Source organism: Solea solea, chromosome 11 (assembly GCF_958295425.1).
Source record: "Solea solea chromosome 11, fSolSol10.1, whole genome shotgun sequence".
Classification (NCBI taxonomy): Eukaryota; Metazoa; Chordata; class Actinopteri; order Pleuronectiformes; family Soleidae; genus Solea; species Solea solea.
In genome coordinates, this window is record NC_081144.1 from 10,046,990 (window position 1) to 10,068,982 (window position 21,993).

The 21,993-nt window shown below is 41.3% G+C and overlaps 1 protein-coding gene across 2 annotated transcripts; it reads right to left on the bottom strand.

The window, feature by feature from the left end:
• Nucleotides 1–438: 438 nt before the first annotated feature.
• Nucleotides 439–21,993, bottom strand: lima1a (LIM domain and actin binding 1a). Of its 2 annotated transcripts, none has more exons than XM_058643165.1 (11): nucleotides 21,875–21,993; nucleotides 19,940–20,118; nucleotides 18,879–18,924; nucleotides 14,611–15,114; nucleotides 7,225–7,291; nucleotides 5,521–5,600; nucleotides 4,495–4,560; nucleotides 4,266–4,317; nucleotides 3,559–3,623; nucleotides 3,259–3,392; nucleotides 439–2,245 (listed from the first exon to the last, which is right to left on the bottom strand). In XM_058643165.1, the coding sequence occupies exons 2-11, from the start codon at nucleotides 20,062–20,064 to the stop codon at nucleotides 1,066–1,068; spliced, it is 2,319 nt and encodes a 772-aa protein (XP_058499148.1). In that variant the 5' UTR covers nucleotides 20,065–20,118; nucleotides 21,875–21,993; the 3' UTR covers nucleotides 439–1,065. The 2 variants fall into 2 exon arrangements, with proteins under 2 accessions (XP_058499148.1, XP_058499149.1); XM_058643166.1 differs by lacking the exon at nucleotides 21,875–21,993 and adding an exon at nucleotides 21,468–21,617.

Here is a 21,993-nt window from a genome sequence, read left to right on the forward strand (position 1 = left end):
TTGGACAATTCATTTCATTGTTTGAATTATTGTAAATGCAGGTTTCAGACATTTATGTCGACTTTCAAAGTTGTATTAGCGACAGCTAAACTAAAATATTCTGAAAACTAAAAAGGGAAATACTTCGTTTAACTCTTGTGGAATGAAACAAATAGGACGACCCCAGATCTGCCAAAGGTTGAAATGAGCTGAATTGAATGGATTTTGTGTTTTATTGAGAATTGCACTCAGGAGGGCGCTATAGAGCAGCAACAAGACATATTTCATACCAAAGGCAATAACCATGTTAAACTCTTAAACCTTTCACACAGAAACCACCTCGTTTATATATTCTTTCTATTTGAATGCAAACATGAAGGATATTAAAGAGATGGATATTAAAATCAGCCTGTGAAGCCGAAGACACATTTTTAATAAAGTCACAACACTCACAACATGTTAAGTATATAACAATTTATTTAAACAATAGCAGTTTAAGATATTTGGTCCCTGGTTTTAAAAACATTTTTCAGATCCAGTTACAAATGCAATCGTCAAAATGCAAACAGAACATCATGATTGTATTTTTTTTTTCTTCCCATGGCAACTGAAAATGAAGTGACAGATTCATAATCAACAGAAATTGTATCCCATCAAATCCAGTAGTGATACAAATAGTAACAGACTGGAGTAGTGTTAAGCATGTCTTTCAAATGCAACTCCATTTTTTTAATGATGAGGGACAATAGTTTGTCACATCTTGGCGTGATAAGACCGTGTCGCTGGTGTTTGAACAGGTTTGGACATTTCTGTTGTAAAAATATTCATCAGACAGGGCAGAACTTTAAATATTGTACTTTTTAAAAGAAATTCTATCAGAGCGGCACAACTGTCTTAAAAAAACTGTACGAGGAATTGTTTCAAATGCTTGAAAAACTACTCACAGAGGCACAAATAAGAGCTCAGAGTTCACACTAGACACTGCAGAAACTTTCAAGAAGAGAAGTAGAAAAAGCTCTAAACATGAAGGAATGGCAAAAAGTGTTCATGGCTGTCAGCTTGTTGGCCAAGAGCAGATCATTCACTTTACACATCCTCTTCCTCCTCTTCCTCCTCATAGCATCGGTTTCGTTTAATTATCTCTTCCACCGTCAGCACGTCCTCCTCCTCCTGCTGCTGCTGCTGCTGCTGCTGCTGCTGATGATGATGATGATGATCCTCCTCCTCCTCCTCCTCCTCCTCCTTGTCATCCACTTCCTCACTGTCCCAGAATCCCACATCCTGGGACGAGTGGCAGGCTTCCACCTCGGGCTCAGGAGAGTAAGTGGCTGTGGGCTCTGATGGCATCTCCTCCAACATGCCTCCATCTTCTTCCTCCATCTCCTCCTCCTCCTCTTCTTCTTCTTCTTCCTCCTGCTGCTGCTGCTGCTGCTGCTGCTGCTCCTCTTGCTCCTCCTCAGTTTTCCCTCCCAGAGCATCGTCGTCCTCCTGTGGGACATGGAGGTCCGTCATGTCTTCGCTCTTTATCTCTCCCTCCTGTTCTTCTTCTCCTGAGCTGGTGTGTACATCCACACAGCTGTCCTCAGTGGGAGTTTGGCTGTCTGATGACCGGCCGTCACTGTGCTGCAGCTCCATGCTGGGCGGCTCAGGGCTGAGTTGCTGTTCGTCCACAGGAGGGGTTGGACTTCGCTTCCTGGCCTCGGGAGCTGGACCGTCTCTGGTTTGCTCTGCCAGAGTGAAGGGCATGCTGCGCTCCTTCAGGGAGGAGCTCCGGCGCAGGCAGGACATATCTTCGTTGGTGTCGTTGGACGGAGAGGGGGAGTCTTCCTCTGGAGGCCACTTGGCTTTGATGGGTTTACCAGGAGAGACCCCATCTGCGGTTGTCGTGGCTCCACTGCCACCGTCCTCCAACTCTGTGCGTGGTGGCCAGGAGATTTTCAGTCGGCGGGTTTCAGTGGGTCTCTCGGCTTTCTCCGATTCCTGTCCTAGAGCCTCCATTGTGGCCATCAGTATGTTGACTTTAGCCAGTGGAGAGTCTTCCACATTGGAGCTTTCCAGGTCTGAGGCCGGAGCAGGGCTCTGGGCCTTGGGCTTGGCCTGAGCACTGGACTGTGGCGAAGTCTCGCCGCATTCGCCTTTGCTCTCCCACAGCTCCTTGTGGGGCCGGTGGCCGAAACCCTCATCGTAGTTGCCCTTGGCCTTGAAGAGCTGGCAGAAGTGCGGCTTGCAGTAGACGTTGTTGTGCAGGGAGGCGTAGTTTGCCAAACTGGCGAGCAGATGGATAGAAAAAAAAAGGAGACATTTTAGGTCACGAAACACACACACACACACACACACACGTATGTGGAGTTATTTTCAGATATAGAGCACTACATAGCATCTGTTAAAGCAAAGTTTTTTTTTGTCATTAAAGACATTCATCTTTGCCAATAAAGCCCGAGGCCATAATTTGTTCCTGAAACACTTAATTTATTGACGGCTGTCAGGACATGACGAGGTGCTAAATAAAACAAGTTGTCTGGAGAAAAGCCAGGGTCTGTAGCCTTTGCAATACTGTAAATATTACCAGACATTTCGTTTGGACTGAAGGGAATCATTTGCTGGATTACCTGTTGCGAACCGACTATAGTATTTCCTCACAGGTGATTCAGACGTATGCAGTCGATGTCAACAAGGCTGTCCTTTCTCCTCGACGCCACTTCAATGTAGTGGTATGTATCGGTTACTCTTTTTTTTTTTTGTAGTGCGACCTTACTGCTAACTTTTCCAGACTACACTGCAGCTTTAATGGTCTTTTATATTTGTTTTTGTTGATATAAAAAACACAGAGCCGTGTGCTGGAGAACTGGAATTTTTGCTCATGTGCTTCCTTAAAAAGGGTTTATTGGATATATTCAGTTATTTATTCCTGCTCCTGGCTTGAGCAGAGGAAGGAGATAAATGATTTTTGTGATGACTGCTATTGTCCCAGTTGTACTGCGAGGGTGAAATGGTGTTTGAAACCTGATTTAAAAAGGAGAAGAATCTCCCCCAGGCAACAAATGACTCTCTCATAAATTGCCTGATTTGTCAAACTAACTTCCTTTTCTTTGTGCATGTTTACTTTAGACTTACGTGCCCAGTAAAAAGTAAAAAACAACGTTAAGTAAGGACAAAGTACAAAATACAAAACAACAAAATTCAAGATGACAGACAACTAGGCAGGAGTAAAAGCACTGCATCATCATAATTCTGCTCGGTTAATGGTTTTATTGATGACCAGTTTTGCGTCCTCCTCACCTGAGTTTGGTGTTGCAGTGTGAGCAGCGGAAACAGGAGCTGTGGTAAACGTGCTGGTTGGCCACCAGCCTCTCCAGGGGATAAACGGTCTTTAGACAGGACACGCAGGTCTCCCTCACAGGCAGCCGGAAGCTCTTCAAAATAATAACAATAAGGGAATAATTTCAGTCATGTGAAACATTAACGTGTGTGTGTGTGTGTGTGTGTGTGTGTGTGTGTGTGTGTGTGTGTGTGTGTGTGTGTGTGTGTGTGTGTGTGTGTTACAGTGAGTGAAGTAAAGGGTTCAATGTGGAGACTTACTTTTGGAGTCTTAGGCTGAGGTGAGTCTTTCTGATTAGAGTACGCTGGGGTGCCAGGACCAGAGCCTGCCAGATCACACAGTGACCAGGATTAGAAGCAGCAGTGACATGCTCTGAACACTAGAGGGAGCTGTGCTCATGTTATATAAACTTATCTACAAGGATAGCAACTTTGAATCCCTGGATGACGTTTAGAAATAAATATGATTCATTCTCTACTCATGGTATGGTAATACTATTTTAATAAAGAGGTTGTTTTACCATCTTATTAGTCATGCAAGTTTCAGCTTGGTAATTCAATGGTAGTAGTGAGATAATATCACAGTATTACCATGTTATTTCAAAAGTAATATCCAGGAAATAGTTTGGTAATGAGAATTACTGTAAGTTACAATCAGTGTAATACGTTCAATTGATTTTCCATGCTACTATTTGGTGATTACTATCAAAATAGATGGTGTAACAAAATGATTACCACACAATTACCATATCATTAGCATGCTGTACTGTAAAGTGTTGTTGGAAAAGTAAAATCCTGATTAATGCACGTGTAGTTGACAAAAGTACATAAATAAAACACCAAGTTCACTTCTAAACGCTAACCTTAGGTACTTCGATTTAACCACAAAACACGTGTTTTACATACATTCTCATTTCAGGAGAGAACTCCCATCATCGAATCATAAGAAGATGTGAACAGTAAGTTACCGTTACTCTCTGTAGTAAAACCTTTTCTGCCGTTTGGGTCCGACTCGGGACTCTGCAACATGAAAACAGAGGATGTGAGAAGATTGTGTCGTTTATCAAATAGTTCTTCAACTTTCACAAAGTGCACCACATCTGTAACATTAGAGTTCTTAATTCAATCTCTGAACGTATTGTGATGTCACATGCTGTGACACATATTTAACAGTTAGAGTCATATTTAACTCCTCACCATGTCCAGATTGAACGGAGGGACGTTCTCCTTCTGTTTCCCACAGAAACTGTCCAGCTGATCATTCTGAGAGACGGAGAAAACACAGAGACGTGATGTTATGGGACAAAATGTAAAAGGAAAACACCTTAACCCACAGCGTCCGTGTCTTACAGGACAAATGTCCAGCCTTTAAAATGACTGCGTGAGCTGCCTGTGGCTTCTCCCTCTGCTTACATCAGGCTGATGAGCTGCATCTTGGCCGCCCTCATGCTAGAGTCAGTTTGGTTGATTGGATTTCACTAAAGCACAAAGCAGTCACCTTGAAAGCTTTAGTGCAAGACAGATGTAATAAGGAAATCCGTCCTCAGGTAGCAGGGAATGTGGACAAAGCATTGTATCCAAATATAAAACAGGGACACCAGTCATTAAATATTGCAGTAGAAGCAAACACTTCACTAACACAAGAGCCTAAACTGAAGCATCCTCCTGATGTTTTTGCCCCTGAATGAATCAAAGATACAAACAAATTTGGATCCTATAAGTCCCATGAATGCAACATGATGACATTATTTGTAGCTTGTTTGTTTTTTGTGACACGTGTTGGCGTCTTCTAAATAGTTTTGTAAAACTAACTAACTAACTAACTAACTAACTAACTAACTAACTAACTAACTCTATATATATATATATATATATATATATATATATATATATATATATATATATATATATATATATATATATATATATATATATATATATATACATACATACATACATACATACATACATACATACATACATACATATACTGTATATAATGTATAATGAAGACATTTAAAGATATATTATGTTACATTTGTGCAGCATTACAGTATGTTCTGAGTAGTGTACTTACACCAGCATAAGTGTTTCCAACACTTTAAATCCATGTGATTCTGTAACCCGCCCGACAGCAAACATTAAACTATTGTTTTGATTGAAAGCGAGGCCCCTGACAGCAGAAACTACACACTGTGCATTTAAATAATTAAAAATGCTTACGCTGACATCCTGTTTGGAGATGGCTGCTTGGTAGAGGGCCATCCGGTCCCGGAGAGGAGTGGAGTCTGCAAGACTTCCATCTGATATAAAAACACACAGATACACAAAATTGAGACGTCGACGGCTATAAATGTGAAATGATTCTAAACCTTCCGATTGACTTTTATTAATTAATCTCCGATACAGTGTTTTTACATATATTTAAACATCCTTGTTTCAGTTGTCCATTGAAACCCTTCAACACTAATTCACTTTTACAGCGTTTATATTTATTGCATTCATTGATGGGAACATCTGGTAAATTCTTTTTCACAAGGCGACCTCATTCCTGTTCAGGATTTATTAATTTTCTTCCACCCACTCCAGTTCAGACGGAGTGCAGGCAGTTGCTGGTTAGTCATGCGGGCTGTGGACGGGAACATGAGGTCAGGAGTCGTGTGCAGAGCGAAGGGAAACAGCAGTTGGTCTCTTCCTGTGCTTCCTCCGTCTCTGCAACAGTCTGCTTATCATGATGCATTCACGGCGCCTGTGTCGTCACTTCTGAGCCGGTTCATTTTTCTGGGAAGGATGTAATCCATCCAGAGGAAAGCTGGACAATTGTTTTGGAGGACATTGTTTGGAACGAGAGAACTATGTTGGATGAATCCAAGCTCATTATTGCAATTATTTGACGTATACAGTATTTCTTAATACGCCGTAGAAACACGTGGTAATGGTTGATCTTAAAGAAGCTGTAATGAATATTTTATCAGTTTAAATGGATGAAAGGAGTGAACCTCTTCAAGTCACTTTACATATACAGGCTATTTTAGAGTCAGTCAGCTCATTGTTTTGATTTTTGTGACTCCACTGTATCCTAAACAGCTATTAAACACTGTGGACTTTCATAGATGGTGGAGACCAAAAACTGGACTTACAACAATCACATGACTTCAAATGAACAGAGATGAGAGAAAGTCCCAAATATGCAGGCCACAAACCAGTCTCAAGTCTTCACCTTTAAGTTTCAAGCAAGTCTAAAGTCTAGTATTACTCATACAATGTAAGGCCTGCTTCATGGTGTTGCCTGGTTGCCAGGTTTGTACACAAGGCCACAAAAGCAGAAACCTTATGTTTTCCGTGCACGTTAAGCCCTCAGTTAGCCCCACTATCTGAAGTGTACTGCCATAAGTCAAGTCATTTCAATAATACGAATACATATATTAATAAATAACAATACTTGAAATGTATTCATCACATTTTAAAGTTGGTGAATCTACCCAACAACCGGCTGTCAAAGAGCAACAGTAGCATTAACAGTAATCTACATCCAGTGTTCAGTCATTGAGCTCCGCCTCTTAAGCTCCTAAATGCTTGAGTTCATTAATGAATTAGTTCGAAAGCAGCAGGAGAGCTCAGTGTGTTCATCACAGCTTTTTTGATTTAAGAAAAACACCTGAGAGAAAGAAGCCATTACAACTGCATATATCACAGTCAGCACCTCCTTCCACTTTATATACTTATTGATCATGCTGACAGCACAAGCTTTGAAGATAAAAAATATTGACTGATATTGCATTACGTGAGTATCAAGCTCTCGTAATTTAATCTGGTCCACCATTAGACAGGGCAGCGCCGCTCGAAACTATACATAAAGTGCCTTCGGAGCAAAGTTGTGTGTGAACTGCTCAAGACACGTTTCTGATAGGTCGAGTAAAGGCGTACCTCCGAGGAGCTGGTCCATGCTGGCAGTGTTGGCACCGTTTCCTCTGCTCGTCTGCTCTCTGGACACCTGCACACAAAAACAACAGACAGCGACTGTTAGTGGTGGAGAAAATAAGCACAAACAAGGCAACAAAACAGACATTAAAAGCACACACACACACACGGTTGTCACATGTTTTAGCCAGTGGAGCAAACAGAGAGGAAGCGCTGGTGTCCACCACGATGATCAAAGCATAGAGGGATGTACAAAGTAAGTGGTGTTTTTTTTGTGTGTGTGTACTTTAATCCCCTTATGTGCTCAGAGAGACAGAGTCTGAGACAGACGAGCATCCGTCTGTCCACAATCATTGGCCAGAAAACAAACCGATCATTTTACCGTCATGTTGGGTTGTTGTTGTCCATGTACTTAAAAAGTATAAAAAAGAAAATACAAAAAAGAATTCAAGCATGCTTTCCTCTTACAACTCTGAAGAACAATAATAACACCAGTGGCAAAACAATAACAATGAGTTATTGTTAAGAAGTTGGTTTAAGATTTGCTGCTGTGCCTGAACAAGTCACAGCCACATTTTTAAATGAATAATAAGCCGATGTGATCATCTGTTGGTTTATGTTAAGAGGAAAGCAGCGGTGGCGCTCTGAACAGCTGTGAGGGGAATTTTTATCATGTCATATCTTTAGTTTCTGTTGTTGATCCGGTGAAGTCACAGATTCACGTACAGATAACGCAACTGACACTTTACCTGTACCCGTTTACCGTTTACTCTGCCAGGGCCGCGAGACACTTGCCCGCTCGGTAGATTTGGAAATGAAATTACGACACGTGTCTGTTGATTTTAGACTTAAGTTTAAGGGTGTTTTCTTTCACGCGAGCTGCCCGCCGAGCATCAACAGAGTCTGCAGGCCTCAGCAGGTAGAGCTGGGAACGATTTCACAACTGAAGGAGTGCAGGTGGTTACACGAGTGACGGACAAGTCCATGCTCATCAGTGAATCATTGTTTCAGAGACGGATCTTTGTTATCATCAGGAAACATGTGGTTTGAAACTGCAAACAACTGCTCATACTCTGATCTGCAGCCTATATATTCTACGCTTAAACACAAACTTGACTTACTTTACTTTGAAAAAGGAGGAAAAGGTACATTAAAGCATTTTAAATCAAAACAGTGCTAGAATTTTAAGATCCTCTACTGATTCGCAGTAAATGTGGCAACAGTAGAGTATAAATACTACATGAAGTAAAACTGCACCAGTCAGAATACACTTGAAGGTCTTATTTTATTTTAAATGGCTCAAAGGTTAATACATGGTTGGGATGTTAAAGAGCAAGGTTCTGTTTTTTTTTTGTTTTTTTTTAAAAGCAACCTTCAAATAATGTCAGCAAGATTATTTTGATGGAACATCAACTTAAAACAGGGTGAAGGGCACCTCTGTCAAAGCCTGAGCAGTTCTGCATCGCCTGGTTTCAGGCCTGTGCCACAAAAAGAACTCAAAGTACCTCATAAGTAGAACAGAAACAGGACAATTTGCACTGAACTGGTTGCAAACATCTATTTTCATTCATCTATTGCGAGAAGGTTCTGGGTTTGAATCCGACTGCTGACCAGAACCTTTCATAGGATTTTCTTCAGCTTGTTTCCACTGTCCAAACGCAGAGACTGTCGATGTGAATCTAATCATGAATGTTTAATTCAGATAGAGGATATGAGTTTATAGAGGAGATATTTTAGGTGCATTAAACACAGTTTGTGAAAGTTTGTTTTTTGTTTTTACTACAGCCCTGAACTTTATACCTTTTTTATTGGCTGAATAATTTTGAGCCAGGGTTGAACGGATGAACTCACGTGAGAGCAGGTCTGAGCCTAATGTGACAATCTTGAGTCAGGAGTGAGTTAAACATAACATCATGCAATCATAAATAAAGAATACACGCACACACGATAACATGAGTGAGTGATGAGTGAACGCTCATACTCCAAGTGCCGGGTGATAACAGACGAGTCACAACGAAAAGCAAACATCTTCATTATCATAATGAGGGATCCATCAATCCCTGAGGGTGGATTAGACCGGGGGGGTGGGGCCAGTTGGATGTAAACAAGAAAGCAAGGAATACGAGGCCAGACTGGCTCAGCGGCTGAGACAAAGAATCTGCTGCTAGTCCTGATACCATTAAAGCTCCGGTTCAGACTGACAGATTGACTCGCAGTCCCCCTCCTCATGACCCCACCCACAACCCAACACACACACACACACACACACACATCACCAAGACAGTAAAACAAAGACAGAGCAGGAAGGTGCCTACATCCCAAGCATGAGTTAACAGTCTTTAAAACAGTCGAATACTAAGTAGGGCTGCAAATAATGGTTATTATCCATTACTCACTTACTTTCTTTTTTCCATTAATCAATTAGTGTTTCCCAAACCTCCAGAAAATGACATCCTAGAGAGTTACTTTGTCCACAAACCAAAAGATATAGTCTTAAGTTTAACTAGTTTAACTGTAGCAGTAGCTGAAAAAAAGAACTGATAAAGTTAGTCCATGGTGTGGACTCTGAGAAGCTGTTTTCATTACAGATCCTTTGCAGCTGTGTCGCCTAAAAGGCCTCTTTCAGCTACAGTGAACACCGGCTGAGACAGAGCGAGTCAAGGCAGGAGCCTGTTCACAGGCCAAACACGGCAAAAGCAAAAAGCACCACATGGCTGTGTCAATGAAAACATTTTAGTTACCTTGTCCTGGAGGGAAATGAAGACAAATAAGCCAAAGAAACGGTGAAGGTGAAGCCAGTGGAGACGGCTTGGTTGCAGTGACAGGAGTTTAGCGAGAGAGGAGCAGACTGAGCAGAGGAGAGATGCTGGGAAGGGTCTCCAGAGGGGGATTTTTTATTTTTTTTTCGGGGGAGGCGACAGGGAGCAGGTGTTCCTGGGGGGGCTGTTCAAAGGGAGGTGTGGCCGGATGAAGTCGAGAATGATGACAAGAGAAGCGGGGAAGCAAAGTGTGCCGTGGCGTTACAGATGGGAAAAAGGAGATGGGTGGGGTGGTTTATGAGCTTTTTTTTTTGGTTGTTTTGTGTTTGTGTCACGGTGCCCCAGCTTCACAATAAAGCGGCAGGCGTATGTGGGGTGGAGTCATTTGGGCCAGTAGAGTATAGTGGAGGAGCAGCTGGTGCAGGGAATGGAGTAAAAGAGGAGGAGGGGGGAAGGTGGGGCTGGGCTGTGTGATTATGTTTAGGCTGTGGGTTGTCTGGGCAGACGGGGGGGGGGGGGGGGTGGGGGGGGGAGAGGAGTGGATGGTGAAGGCCATTATTTAGATAAGGATGAAGCGAGGGGGGCGTATGTCTTTGTTAGACAATGGTAGAAAAGCCAAAATGGGCACAGTATACTGGATATACGGTATAAGGCTGAAAGTATCATAAATCAAGAATTCAAGTCTTTATTTAAATGATTATTGATTTATCTATTGTGTGAAAGTTGAAGAAACCAGTCAATTGTCATTTATATGGACAGAAACACATGAGGTAAACCATTTAAAGTGACACCTCAGAGAATCTGTTAACATTAATATTAGGGTTGCTTCTGATTTACAGATTTGATTTCCATTCATTTAGAGATATTTCAGTCTCCATATTAATTTTGCTCTGCTGTAAAAATAAATTTTAACCCTTAAGAGTTCCTTTAATATCCTGACTAAAAACTGCTGTAAAAAAATGTTATATTATTTTTTTTCCCCACTTTAATTAGGGCAATCTTTTAAAACTACATCAGCCTGAAACCTACATATCAAATAGAAGTTATATTTTTGAGATTTTAACCCTTTAAAAAAGGCCAGTAAGTTTACACAACTCCACACAACAAAAAATAGTTTTATTACAAATAAAATTACAATAATTTCCAGAAAATATATTTCAAGGAGAATTTAATTGTAATATTATTAGGCTTGAGATGGGTCAATGATTGGCAGACACATTAATTTTGATGCATTGTTGTTTGTTTTGCAGTGTCAGATTAAAGAAAACAAAAAAAACCCTGACTAATTTGTTCCTAGCGGCAGAAAAGGTCACCTTCCCAAAAACTGCTGTGAAAATATTCAATATTAGCTCCAATTTTTTTCTAAAAATGAATATCCTCTGGCAAATTGGAGCTTTATTCATACAACACAGACAAAAAAAACAGAATGGCACAAGATTTCCCTAAAGGGGGAACTCTAAAGGGTTAAAGACATAACGGTACAAATGATACAAAGCTTGGATCTCAATAACCTGCTGGATTAAGAATATTGATCCCAAAGGAGTGACATTGATGTGCTTTTTTTAATTCAATTATGTCCACACAGTGCATTGTAGCCTGAGGGGAGACGGTCAGATCAGCTGTCTGCAGTCATGAGCCTGCCGGTCTCCACCATTACATCATCTGCCCTGTGAGGAGAAGCTCAACAAAGAAGCAGAAGGCCCAGCCTCAGCTCGACAGTGGAGCCTATTGTACAACTCCCTGTACACCGAGTCTGCAGAACTGTATAGATCTTTTATTACTGCTCAAAGGTTTCCTCAAACAACTCCTCCTTTGGTAAGAAAACTCCACTCAAAGACCCCAAATCCCACTAAACTCCACACAGCATATAGCTGCGATCACTGAGGAGGCGTGTGTCTCTAATGTGTGCAACAGCAGCACATTATCAATCCTTTGTTTGTACTGGATCGCATGAAATCTCAACAAAAACTATCTGAGGTTTAAGGAAAACAGTAAACCTATCAGAAAACGGCAACGCCATCATCCATACACTTTCAAAACATCAGTGCAGGATTGGTGGTAGTGGGTAATGTATGAGCCTGTTTGTCTGGAAGACTTAACAGAAAAGAAAAGACAGCACATTCCTGTTCATAAGATGAAATGTTTATGGTAATAGACGAGTGGAAAATTTCAGGAGTGGCTGTTTCACTAAGGAACTAGTGGAGATCGAGGTCTGTTTTTGTATTTACTCCTCTAGGATGCTATTATTTGCTGTTTTGGCCACACAGTGGAAGTAGAAACAAACGCTGCCATATCATCAACTTTCAAGATAAACAATTCTTAGCTGCAGCATCCACACTCGTTCCCCTGTGCTTCTGAGCTTCATGTGGAGAACATCACGGAGTAGTCGTGATCAATTCAGTCTGTCCCACACTAGAGAATGTTCAAATCTGACTTCATGTCCTAGGAAAGCACAGACTAGACGACCCAGTCAAGACGCAGGACCACACAGTTGGTGTTTAATCAAACTATTTCAGGGAGGAGATTCCAGGGATTTGGGATCTCACACAAACTTGCATGATTTAATGTCACTTTGGGATATGCACAGACATGGAGGCGGACTGTCGGCGTTGTCAGTTAATAGCTGTTGTGTGCTGAGAGACACAAAAAATAACTGTGGATGAAGTCACGGCTGAGAAGACAGAATTGACTTCGCTTGTACAAGTTATGGTTCTAAACAAAAGTATGCAACATCCGTACCTGTTAATCCCTCACACTACAGGATAATTTGGCCAGATAGTCTATTTAAATCAGCCTAAAATCAGCGTTTACCCACAATTGTCAGAAGGTCCAGATCGGGACAGGTTTTAGTGAGAAATAAATACAATAAAATGTAGAAAGATAGTAGAGCTGAATATTTCCTTTCTCACTCATAGAGGGAAGAAGAGACAACGAGGTGAAGAAGATGACATCATTCTCCGGGTTAACTGGGTAACCCTAAACCAGGTAATGTACGTACACTACACTACTTGTCATTTTATGATCGTTTTGTGCAGCCATGTTACATATTATATCTTTAAGTCTAATATGTTCTGTTTTAGCTCACTTTTTTGCTCCCTTTAGGAAGTATTAGTTTGTTATTGATTGGATCCTTATTCGCTGCGACTAACTACACTTCTGGTTGTTTAGTTGCTCCACTCTGGGCATCTGCTGCCCTCTAACTCTGTGCATGTCCTGTTTTGGATGTGTGGGTATTTTAAAAACTGCAGCAGAAAAAAACAAAACAATGAGCTGTAAGATGCTCCTATAGAGCTGCGCGGAACTGTAGAGTCAGGTGATAACTCGTGCCCTCTCAATATAACTGAGCTTTAATGCCCAGTGTAGGGCAGTGGCAAGATTAACACTAAATGAAAGTCAACATCTGAAGTGAATTGCTTTAAAAAGGCGACAATAGCTCACGTCCAGCGGATTGTGACTCAACACATTTCTGTGACATCAGTATATGATATGCTTCTTAAAGCCTCATAATGGCTCGTAATGTTCTCCGTCTGTTATAAATGGGCGCTCTGTGTGGAGGAAGCACAGCATGGCCGTTGTTAGCATGTCACACCTCGAGTATGAGCACTTTACATTTTACACGCCTCCAGGGAAATACATGACCGGACGTTTAACGTCTGCACCTTTACGGTCCACAAACAATTAGCTGCCCCGAGGAGCGTGAAGCAGAGACCTCCAGTCATTGGTGCTTTCTGAGAGGAGATGCGAGTCAGCTGAGAGGGAGACGCTATGTTTGTGTGTGTGTGTGATGAGATAAAGGATTGTGAATTGAGGCTGCATCATGTGACTGCAGCATGACAGTTCTGACCACTTTGAGAACAAGGAGTCTTTTTTTTTTTTCAAAATAAATCTAATTATGGAACTAAAGAGTCTCCGGACCGTTTATCACGGCTCATTACACGACAGTTAGATCAGCGATGACCTGCAGAAACCATGCACATTACACACAATAATGGATCATCTGTTCAATTAACATTTTGAAGTTTATTAGAAACTGATGTTGTCAAATACAACGGTCCTGCCTTCTTAAAATGTTCTATAATGAAATTATTATTTTACCTAAAAAGGTCCAGTGTGTAAGAATTAGTGACATCTAATGGTGGGAATGCAGATTGCAACAAACGGAGGACGTCAGGGGACTACGTAAGAACAGGAAGAATATCGTTCTTTGTTGTTTTTTGTAACAAGCTCCTTCCTCACGACACGAAACACTGGTTCAGGCTGGTTAATCTGTTTGGGCTGCTGTCGAAACATGACTGAGAAAGATGGTAGACTCTATTGAACTAAAGCTACTCTGAAGCCAACCACAAGACAGGAATATATTGAATAGCCACTATTATACAACCAAGGTGGAATTGTATTAGAATTAAGATGCTATAACTGGAATAATACTTCCCCATTATTACCATACTGTGATATTAGTTATTCTAACTATAAAATAACTGCAGAATACATTTGTACACAAGTTGTGTGGAGTGTGAAGCAACACAAAAATTAACATAATCAAATTTAAATATCAAGTTGATTTTCTTTGGCTTTCTTCACGACTGCAAACCTTGAAAAGTGAAGACAAAGACTATAAAAAAAGAAGACTTGCCTGGTTGGTCAGGTTCTCTCCCTTCTCAAACATCATCTTGAGGCTGTTGAGTGGAACGCTTGGTTTCTCGCATTCAGGCACTTCAGCTGCTGCTGCTGCTGCTGCCGCCGCCTCCAGCCCCTCTGGTTCTCTGCTGATCTCCATGTTGGTCAGGTCCTGTGGCTGAGCTGCCTGGAGCTGGCTGGAGGTGGATTCACTGATCTCAGAGTGAACCTGTGTCTCTTGATTACTGCCCTGCTCCTGCAAGAGAGTGGTGGATTCCAGGGTCTCACTCCGGGTTTTGATCAGTGACTTGGGTCTAGGTTTGGGGCCTGATGATTGCCTGAAGTGGATCTGAGGGTGTGTGGGTATGGTCTCCTGAGTTTTGGCTGTATGGCTGGACGATGGCTGCTGTTGCTGCTGTTGTTGTTGTTGTTGTTGTTGTTGTTGTTGTTGTTGTTCCCAGCGTTTCTTTAAAACACTTAGATTTCCAGCTCGCAGAGTTGAAGGCAAAGGTTCTGCAACCTGCAGAGAAAAGGAAACAAAGGTCTAATTAACTCGGGCTGAACCACCGAGGTAAAATATCTAATTTACCATTTTCTGACATATAATGAGGCATACATTTTTTATTTTATTTTCTAAAGTCAAGCTCCATTTAAATATTTCCAGTGTCATAGATTTCAAACATGGGGCATTGCCTGATGACACTTTTTATACACTAAAATCCACTGTAGTGGAAAGTACAAGTACTTTCTTGTACTTTTTTAAAATCTAGATTTTTCCTATAAACATTAAAAACAACGAATGGTGATGTGTTCTGTTCCACCATGTATGCATCACATTTAAACGGTGTAGAACGGTCAAAAATGGAAAAATAATCAATTTGCTACTTACATTGTTTCAAACTGCAGTTTCTGTTTAAAAATGATTAATATTACCAACACTCAAAATGTTCTTGACTCCTGACTGACATGCTTACATCCGGGTATGATTCTGCATTGTATTTATTGTAAAAAAAATAACCTGATTACATCTGACAATTATCTTACGATCAGTATTTTCTGACTGTTGGCTTCAACTGTCCCATTTGCAGAAATACTGTCCAACTGGACCAGCGTCTGATGGTCTATGAATGACTTTTTAATCAATTATTGATTATTATCTAGTTATATGCTCAAATATATGACACGTATCAAAAGGTCCAGACTTGTGACACTGCTTCCTGGTGAACTAATAATTAAACATATGATTAAAAGAACATTAAAACGGATCAAAAGGTTTCAGCAGGTTGTCAGTTCACAACACAACACAAAATCCCAGTAATGGTTCTATTAAGATCAATATCGAGATACATTGAGGCATTTGTCAAGACATTTTTGTGATGAATCAATGACAGATGAATTGATTATCAAACAGTAACCTATGCTCTAAGTAAATAAACGTAAGCCCAAAAGTTGAATCATTGACTGGTTAAAGACATTTACCATCAGAACATCACTGACACTGAAGGTGAGGTCTTTAAATTTGCTCATTTAGTCAGATCAGTGCAAATCTGGGGATATTCATTCAATCAATCAACCACCACTTAAAGTAGATAATGAATAGTTTTCTATTAGTTAGTTAAAGGAATCAAACAGATCAGTTGTGGTCACAGGTCTTCTCACACAGAAGAATGAACCAGATCAAATGTGGGCTGATGATCCAACGTCATCATCTCAGTTTAATAAAAAAACTATGACTGTTAGACATAATGGAGCAGTGACTCATACATGGAGGCTGTTACATTCCTCAGAGAGTTCTATTAAAGTTGGACGTGTGCCACCTGATACACCTTTAAAGAAAAACACACACAAAAAAAAGAAATCTACCCAGCCCCAGCTGCGTTCAACTTCAGCTAAAAAAGTTTCTTTTATTCTAAGCAAAGTCACAACACCTCCAGCTATGCAACAAGAAGAAAAGACACAACTGCACAAAAGACAAAGAGCTGTTAGCTGCTCAGCATGCACAACTGTAAACCTTCATCTGCTGGAAATAGAAGACAAAGCCAAAAGAAGAAGAGCACCAAAGACACTTCTTTTCAAAAGTAGAGAGTTAAAAACCTGAGGGAGAGTGAGGCAGATGACCCGGCTGTCCAGTTGGCGTTGTGCGTTCGCGTGTGTGTGCGCGTTTGTGTGCGTGTGTGCAGAGTGTGTCTGTTGGCCGGCTGGAAATGCTACAAGCTGTCCCAGATGTGAGAGCCTTGAGAAGGGAATCAGAGCTGCATGAAGCAACTAGCCCATCCCCTACAACACGGAGAGGGGAAGGAAACAAGAGGGGAGTGAGCGGGGGTGAGGGGCGGGGAAGGAGAGAAAATCAGAAACAGAGACAGTCAGTGAGGGAAAAGAGGGAAAATAACTCCAGGAAATTAGTAAAAAAGGTAAAAGGGAGAGAAAGCGAAACAGAGGGCAACAAAGAAGCACACAGTAACTGAAGCAGGTCAAACGCTTATCCTCTGATAAAACTGACATGACTGGAGTGATATCAGATGTTCATTTGTGGGACTGGAACAAAGGAATACCTTCTTTACTTCTACTAAAAAAGGACAATGGATGTCAGGGGGAAAAAAAAGCTGAAGAGTTTTCATATGTTAATCTAATTTTGACAAATCGATGGTCTCTAAAGCACACGACGCAAGTAGTCACAAAATTGAATGTACTTGCATAACTATTAAATACAAACAAAAGTCAAATTAATTCATACAATAAGACCAAAAAGGTGGAACACATGACTCCGCTTTGGCTTCCCGTCTGCCAAAGAACTCATTTTAAAATATTGCGGTTAGTCTTTAAAGCACTGAATGGTTCAGGACTAAATTACATTCCTGACCTGTTGGCTCACTCCAGACCACTGAGGTCATCTGGGTCAGGGTTTGCTCTGCGTCCCCAGAAGCAGGACTTAACGTGAGGAAGCTGCCTGCCTCGGCTTTTATGTCCCAAATATCTGGAAGAGTGCAGGTCTGCGAAATCAAATCATTCTTTTATGATTTAACCTGAAAACCGACCTGTTTGCCACTGCATTTAAATACAAATAAAAACCATCATCACTGCTGCACCTCAGCCATAACTGCAACATTTAGTTTCTTTAAATTTCTTTTACCTCTCTTTTGAATGTGTTTTATTATGCCTTTTATATATTTAATGCTGCTGCTGTATTTCTCTTTTATTGTAAAGCACTTTGAAATGTGCTGTATAAACAGCAGAGGCAGACAGAGGTCTGCAACTGCAACATTGTGCTAGTAAAGCAAAATGTCTGCAAACAGACTGCGGTGTGAATGAAGAAGTGAATTCTACTGTTTGTCTGCTTGTTCAACGGTTTCATGGGATAAATGCTTTTTGTCCCCGCCCGCCCCTGCACTGCTGGTGTATACACAAAAACGCTCCCTCAGTTAGGTCTACAATTGCTTGACAGAGCCGGTTTTCAGGTAAAGGACATAGCATAATTATAGTAATAATCTTGCATCTTTATGTTTATGAAGACCGAACAGGTAGAATAACAATGTTCACACAAACTCAGAATTGTATCACATACTGTACGACAAAGACAATGGGAGATTGTCGTCCTTTCACTCTTCAGTTTCTCATTCTGAAATAATCCAGAGATAAGACTATGTGGCTGCAAAGAGAATCTGAAAAGTCTATGTGGAGAGTTACACATCCAACCATTAAAAAAAATAAATAAATAAATAAAAAAAAAGTCTTACCCCCCCCAGGCTGCACCTTGTGTGTAGACACTGCTCGTTAAATAATCCCACCCTCAGATTACAACAATAAAGCTTCTCCAGCCTGAAAGTGCTGCCTGTGGATCAACAGGTGTGACAGGGAAAACTAGCAGCTGTTTGTGTGTCACAGTGTCACACACTTTCCAAGGGGAACGACTGATTACATGTACTTTTTTTTTTTAACCTAGATTTCTCTCTTTAACATAAAAAACAAGTCATGGGACACGATGCAGTCTTCTAAGAAAGCAATATTAAAGTATTGATTCCATGTGAATGATTAAAATCCAGCAACACAGTAAATTGTTATGGAGTTGACTTTAGGTTCAAGAAAATGAGTACAGCTCCAAAGACCAGTTGATTAGCATTTATTTTTACCTTCTTTGATAATTAGGCATCATCATAATCATCTGACTGAACGTCACATATAGAAGTGTTTTATTGTTGTTGTTGTTTTTTTAAACTTTAGGTGACATTTTTGTCCATGAAACCACGTCACACAGAGCTTAAATCAAGCTTAAATCATGACACGTACCATTTTCTTCTTCTCTGCATTCCCCTCTTCTGCTGCCATCTGATACCTGAGGACAGGGACACGTCGTGGGACAGACGGTAAATGAGAGGACAATGATGGAAAATAATGTCAGTGAGTATGAACACACACACACACACACACACACACACACGCAGGAAAACCATCAGATGATTTCATGCGTGACAGTAAATCTGGGCGGAAAACCTTCAGCCCACACAGTGGATTTAATGTGTTGTCCATTTCTGCTTCAAAACTCAAACACAAGCTGGATCGTTTTAAAACTTCTAAAACTTTTTTACTTTCATAACGTTTATTTATCAAAAACAAAACAGCAGATTAAAATGTCCAGTATGTGATATTTAGGAGGGTTTATTGACAGAGTCTGGCTACCTTCAAGAATGTTTGAGAGTTTAATTTAAAATCAAAATGGTTTTCATAGCCTTAAAATTAGTATTTTATGGGCAAGGACTTTGTTTTAGCCACAACAGAATCACCACACTATTAAAAGAGGTTAATCAATCATATGTGGTTGTCCAGAAGCTTTACTTTTATACGTTTATCATCACCCATGACGATGACCAGTGAATGCTAGTTTGGCTTTAGATAGTATACTCGTCACCCACAGACACAGAGCAGCATTATCTCCTAGTGGTCAGAGGGAGTAAGTCCAGACAGGACATGAAATAACACTCACAGCTAAGTAACTTGATACGCTGTGTTTAGCGGGTGAAGGTGGAAGGCCAGGGGTGGAGGTGGTGGTGGTGGTTGTTTGCTTCCATCTTGAATTTAACACAGTTTTATTCTGTGACACACACAGAGGTTGTGGAGTAACAGGCTGGTTGGCTGATGGTGTGATTAACCACACTTTTACATAAAAGAAGAGACCTACAGCTGAGAGGTGAGGAAGTGTTGCAAGGCCGTGACCTCATTTGTTATCAGGAGAAGGGGAGAAAACTGGGTGAGGTGCCACATGAGAAAAGGGAGACAGTGATCTGCTGAGTGGCTGCTGGTAAATTATTAAAGCCCTGGTCAGAAGCAGAGAGGCAGAGGGAGTGACTTACTTGGAGAAACGCTCTGCGATGGCGTTGTTTCTACCGCGGGCCGAGACGATGGACAGCTCCTTGGCGGTGACCCTCAGTGACTGGGACGCCCACTGCCTGCGGCTGAATGGAGCGATGGAGGTCATGTTTGCTGTGTGTCTGAGCGATCAATCTGCCCCGTCAGCTTCCCACAAACGTGACTTTGAGAGGACACACACACAAAAAGGGATGACATTTATTCAAATAAAAACAAAAATAAGGCAAATAAGTGCTGCTGCTGCTGGTATAGCTTCTCCTTTGCAGCTTTAACTCGGGCTGAAGCTCAAACACATTTCCTGTGCATTAAAAATGTTTATGACACCCCCTCTATCCCACCGCTAAGTTAAAGTGACACTCGGCCCTTTGTGTGTAGTTAAATGGGCTTTAGACCAAAAAAGGTGTCCGTTCGGCTTTTACGTCGGAAGAAAACCTTGTGCACAAATCAATACATTTTAACCAGACAACGCATTACACCGGCGGCACAAAGTGGCCCCAGTGTGTGAGTCAGAAAGTCAATAGAGCTCGTCACACAGCCATTGACCATCTGCTCCCTGTGTGACTCTGCTCTAACTGAGCCTGAGGGCGACAAGCGGCAGACATGACAACTCATTCCCCAACTGCATCACAAAAACACTGCTTTGAACACTTTCACAACACACAAACTGGTTTACGCAGCTGCTCTTCTTAGGACTCTGCATTGACTTCCATTTATTTGGACATTTGGACAGCCTAAACAAACCCTGGCCTTAACTATAACCAGTTAAGGCCACACCCTAACCACAATTCAAACTAAACCAGTTCCTCAGTAATGAGTTTCTCCTCATAGGACCAGGTTACTGGTGCCGACTATGTCACACAAGTACACAGACACATGTCTCCACCCGCCTGTCTCTTCTGCAACTCCTCAGTCTCGCGGCCACTGGCGTGATGACACACGCAGCCGCACCGTGCGTGAGCAAATAAGAATACAACTGTCATCAGTGAGTTACACACGGTTCAGATGAATTAAAGAATGCTGCTGCTGATGATGATGATGATGACGACGCCGCAGCCTCCAGGAGATCAGCTCACACTCATCTCAACGTCATCTACAGGTGGTGCAACAACTTCCTGCTCATCTTGTGTTCCTGACACCCGAGAAATTTGATTCAAAAGATTACACCTGCTAGTCAACAAAGACACTGTGGATGAACCAGTGAACCAAGTCATCGCTGAGACCACAAAGCATCACAAAATGGTACAGACGACTATTTCAGTCAGTTCAGTTTAATCAGTTCAACACAGATTTGAAGTTTTCTGACATTTTAAACACACCAGATTTTGCAGAATGTTGCCTAATGAATTGAGGACTGGCTCATGAAATCAACTAATGATTTGGTTGCACCTAATGTTCGTTTTAAATGATCACATATTTGGTATAAGATATTACAATAAAAACCCAAACAGTATGGTCCCAGCATGTCGTCATGTACAATGACATCAAGTACAGCAACAGAAAATACAATTTCACCGTTTCAATCCGACATCCCTGTTCTCAGTATCCCAGCTTTTTCCCTGTGGCATATACAAGGATGACAGTGACTGTGTTCACACAGAGAGTCACCTCTGTCACAAGGTTTAGATTCCAAACAAAGCAGCATGTAAAACTGATGCAGTCCATGCAAAGCTTACTCTTCCAGAGTGGCATCAAAGTTAACAAAGGAAGAAAAGAGACAGAAACTCAGGAACACAGTCAAACAACCTGTGACACAGCCTGAGGGTAGAAAAAAGAGAGCGAGTGGTAGCTCTGCATGCTTCACTTCAGATATTAAAGGATCAAAGGAACACAAAGGTTCTCTGTATCAAAGCTCAAAGAAACACAAAGCACAGAAGCTTCATGTTTCAAACATTTTCTTCAAGTGGAGAAACACCACCTACCTGTAACTGAGTCAGCTGATTTACTCTGTGGCTCTGGTCTGCTTTAGAACTTTACTACTTGCATATTTCCCCATCTGCTCCCACCAGTGCTTTTGTGTGGCCAGGGAAGTGGGAGGAGC

What these genes read in the sequence shown, in the direction of transcription:
- lima1a (XM_058643165.1), bottom strand. Translation starts at nt 20,064, where the DNA reads ATGACCTCCATCGCTCCATTCAGCCGCAGGCAGTGGGCGTCCCAGTCA. An exon ending in ATCGCAGAGCGTTTCTCCAA is followed by an intron (nt 18,925 to 19,939) that starts GTAAGTCACTCC and finishes CCCTGTCCTCAG; the next exon opens with GTATCAGATGGCAGCAGAAG. An exon ending in CTCAGCCTAAGACTCCAAAA is followed by an intron (nt 3,393 to 3,558) that starts GTAAGTCTCCAC and finishes ATTATTTTGAAG; the next exon opens with AGCTTCCGGCTGCCTGTGAG.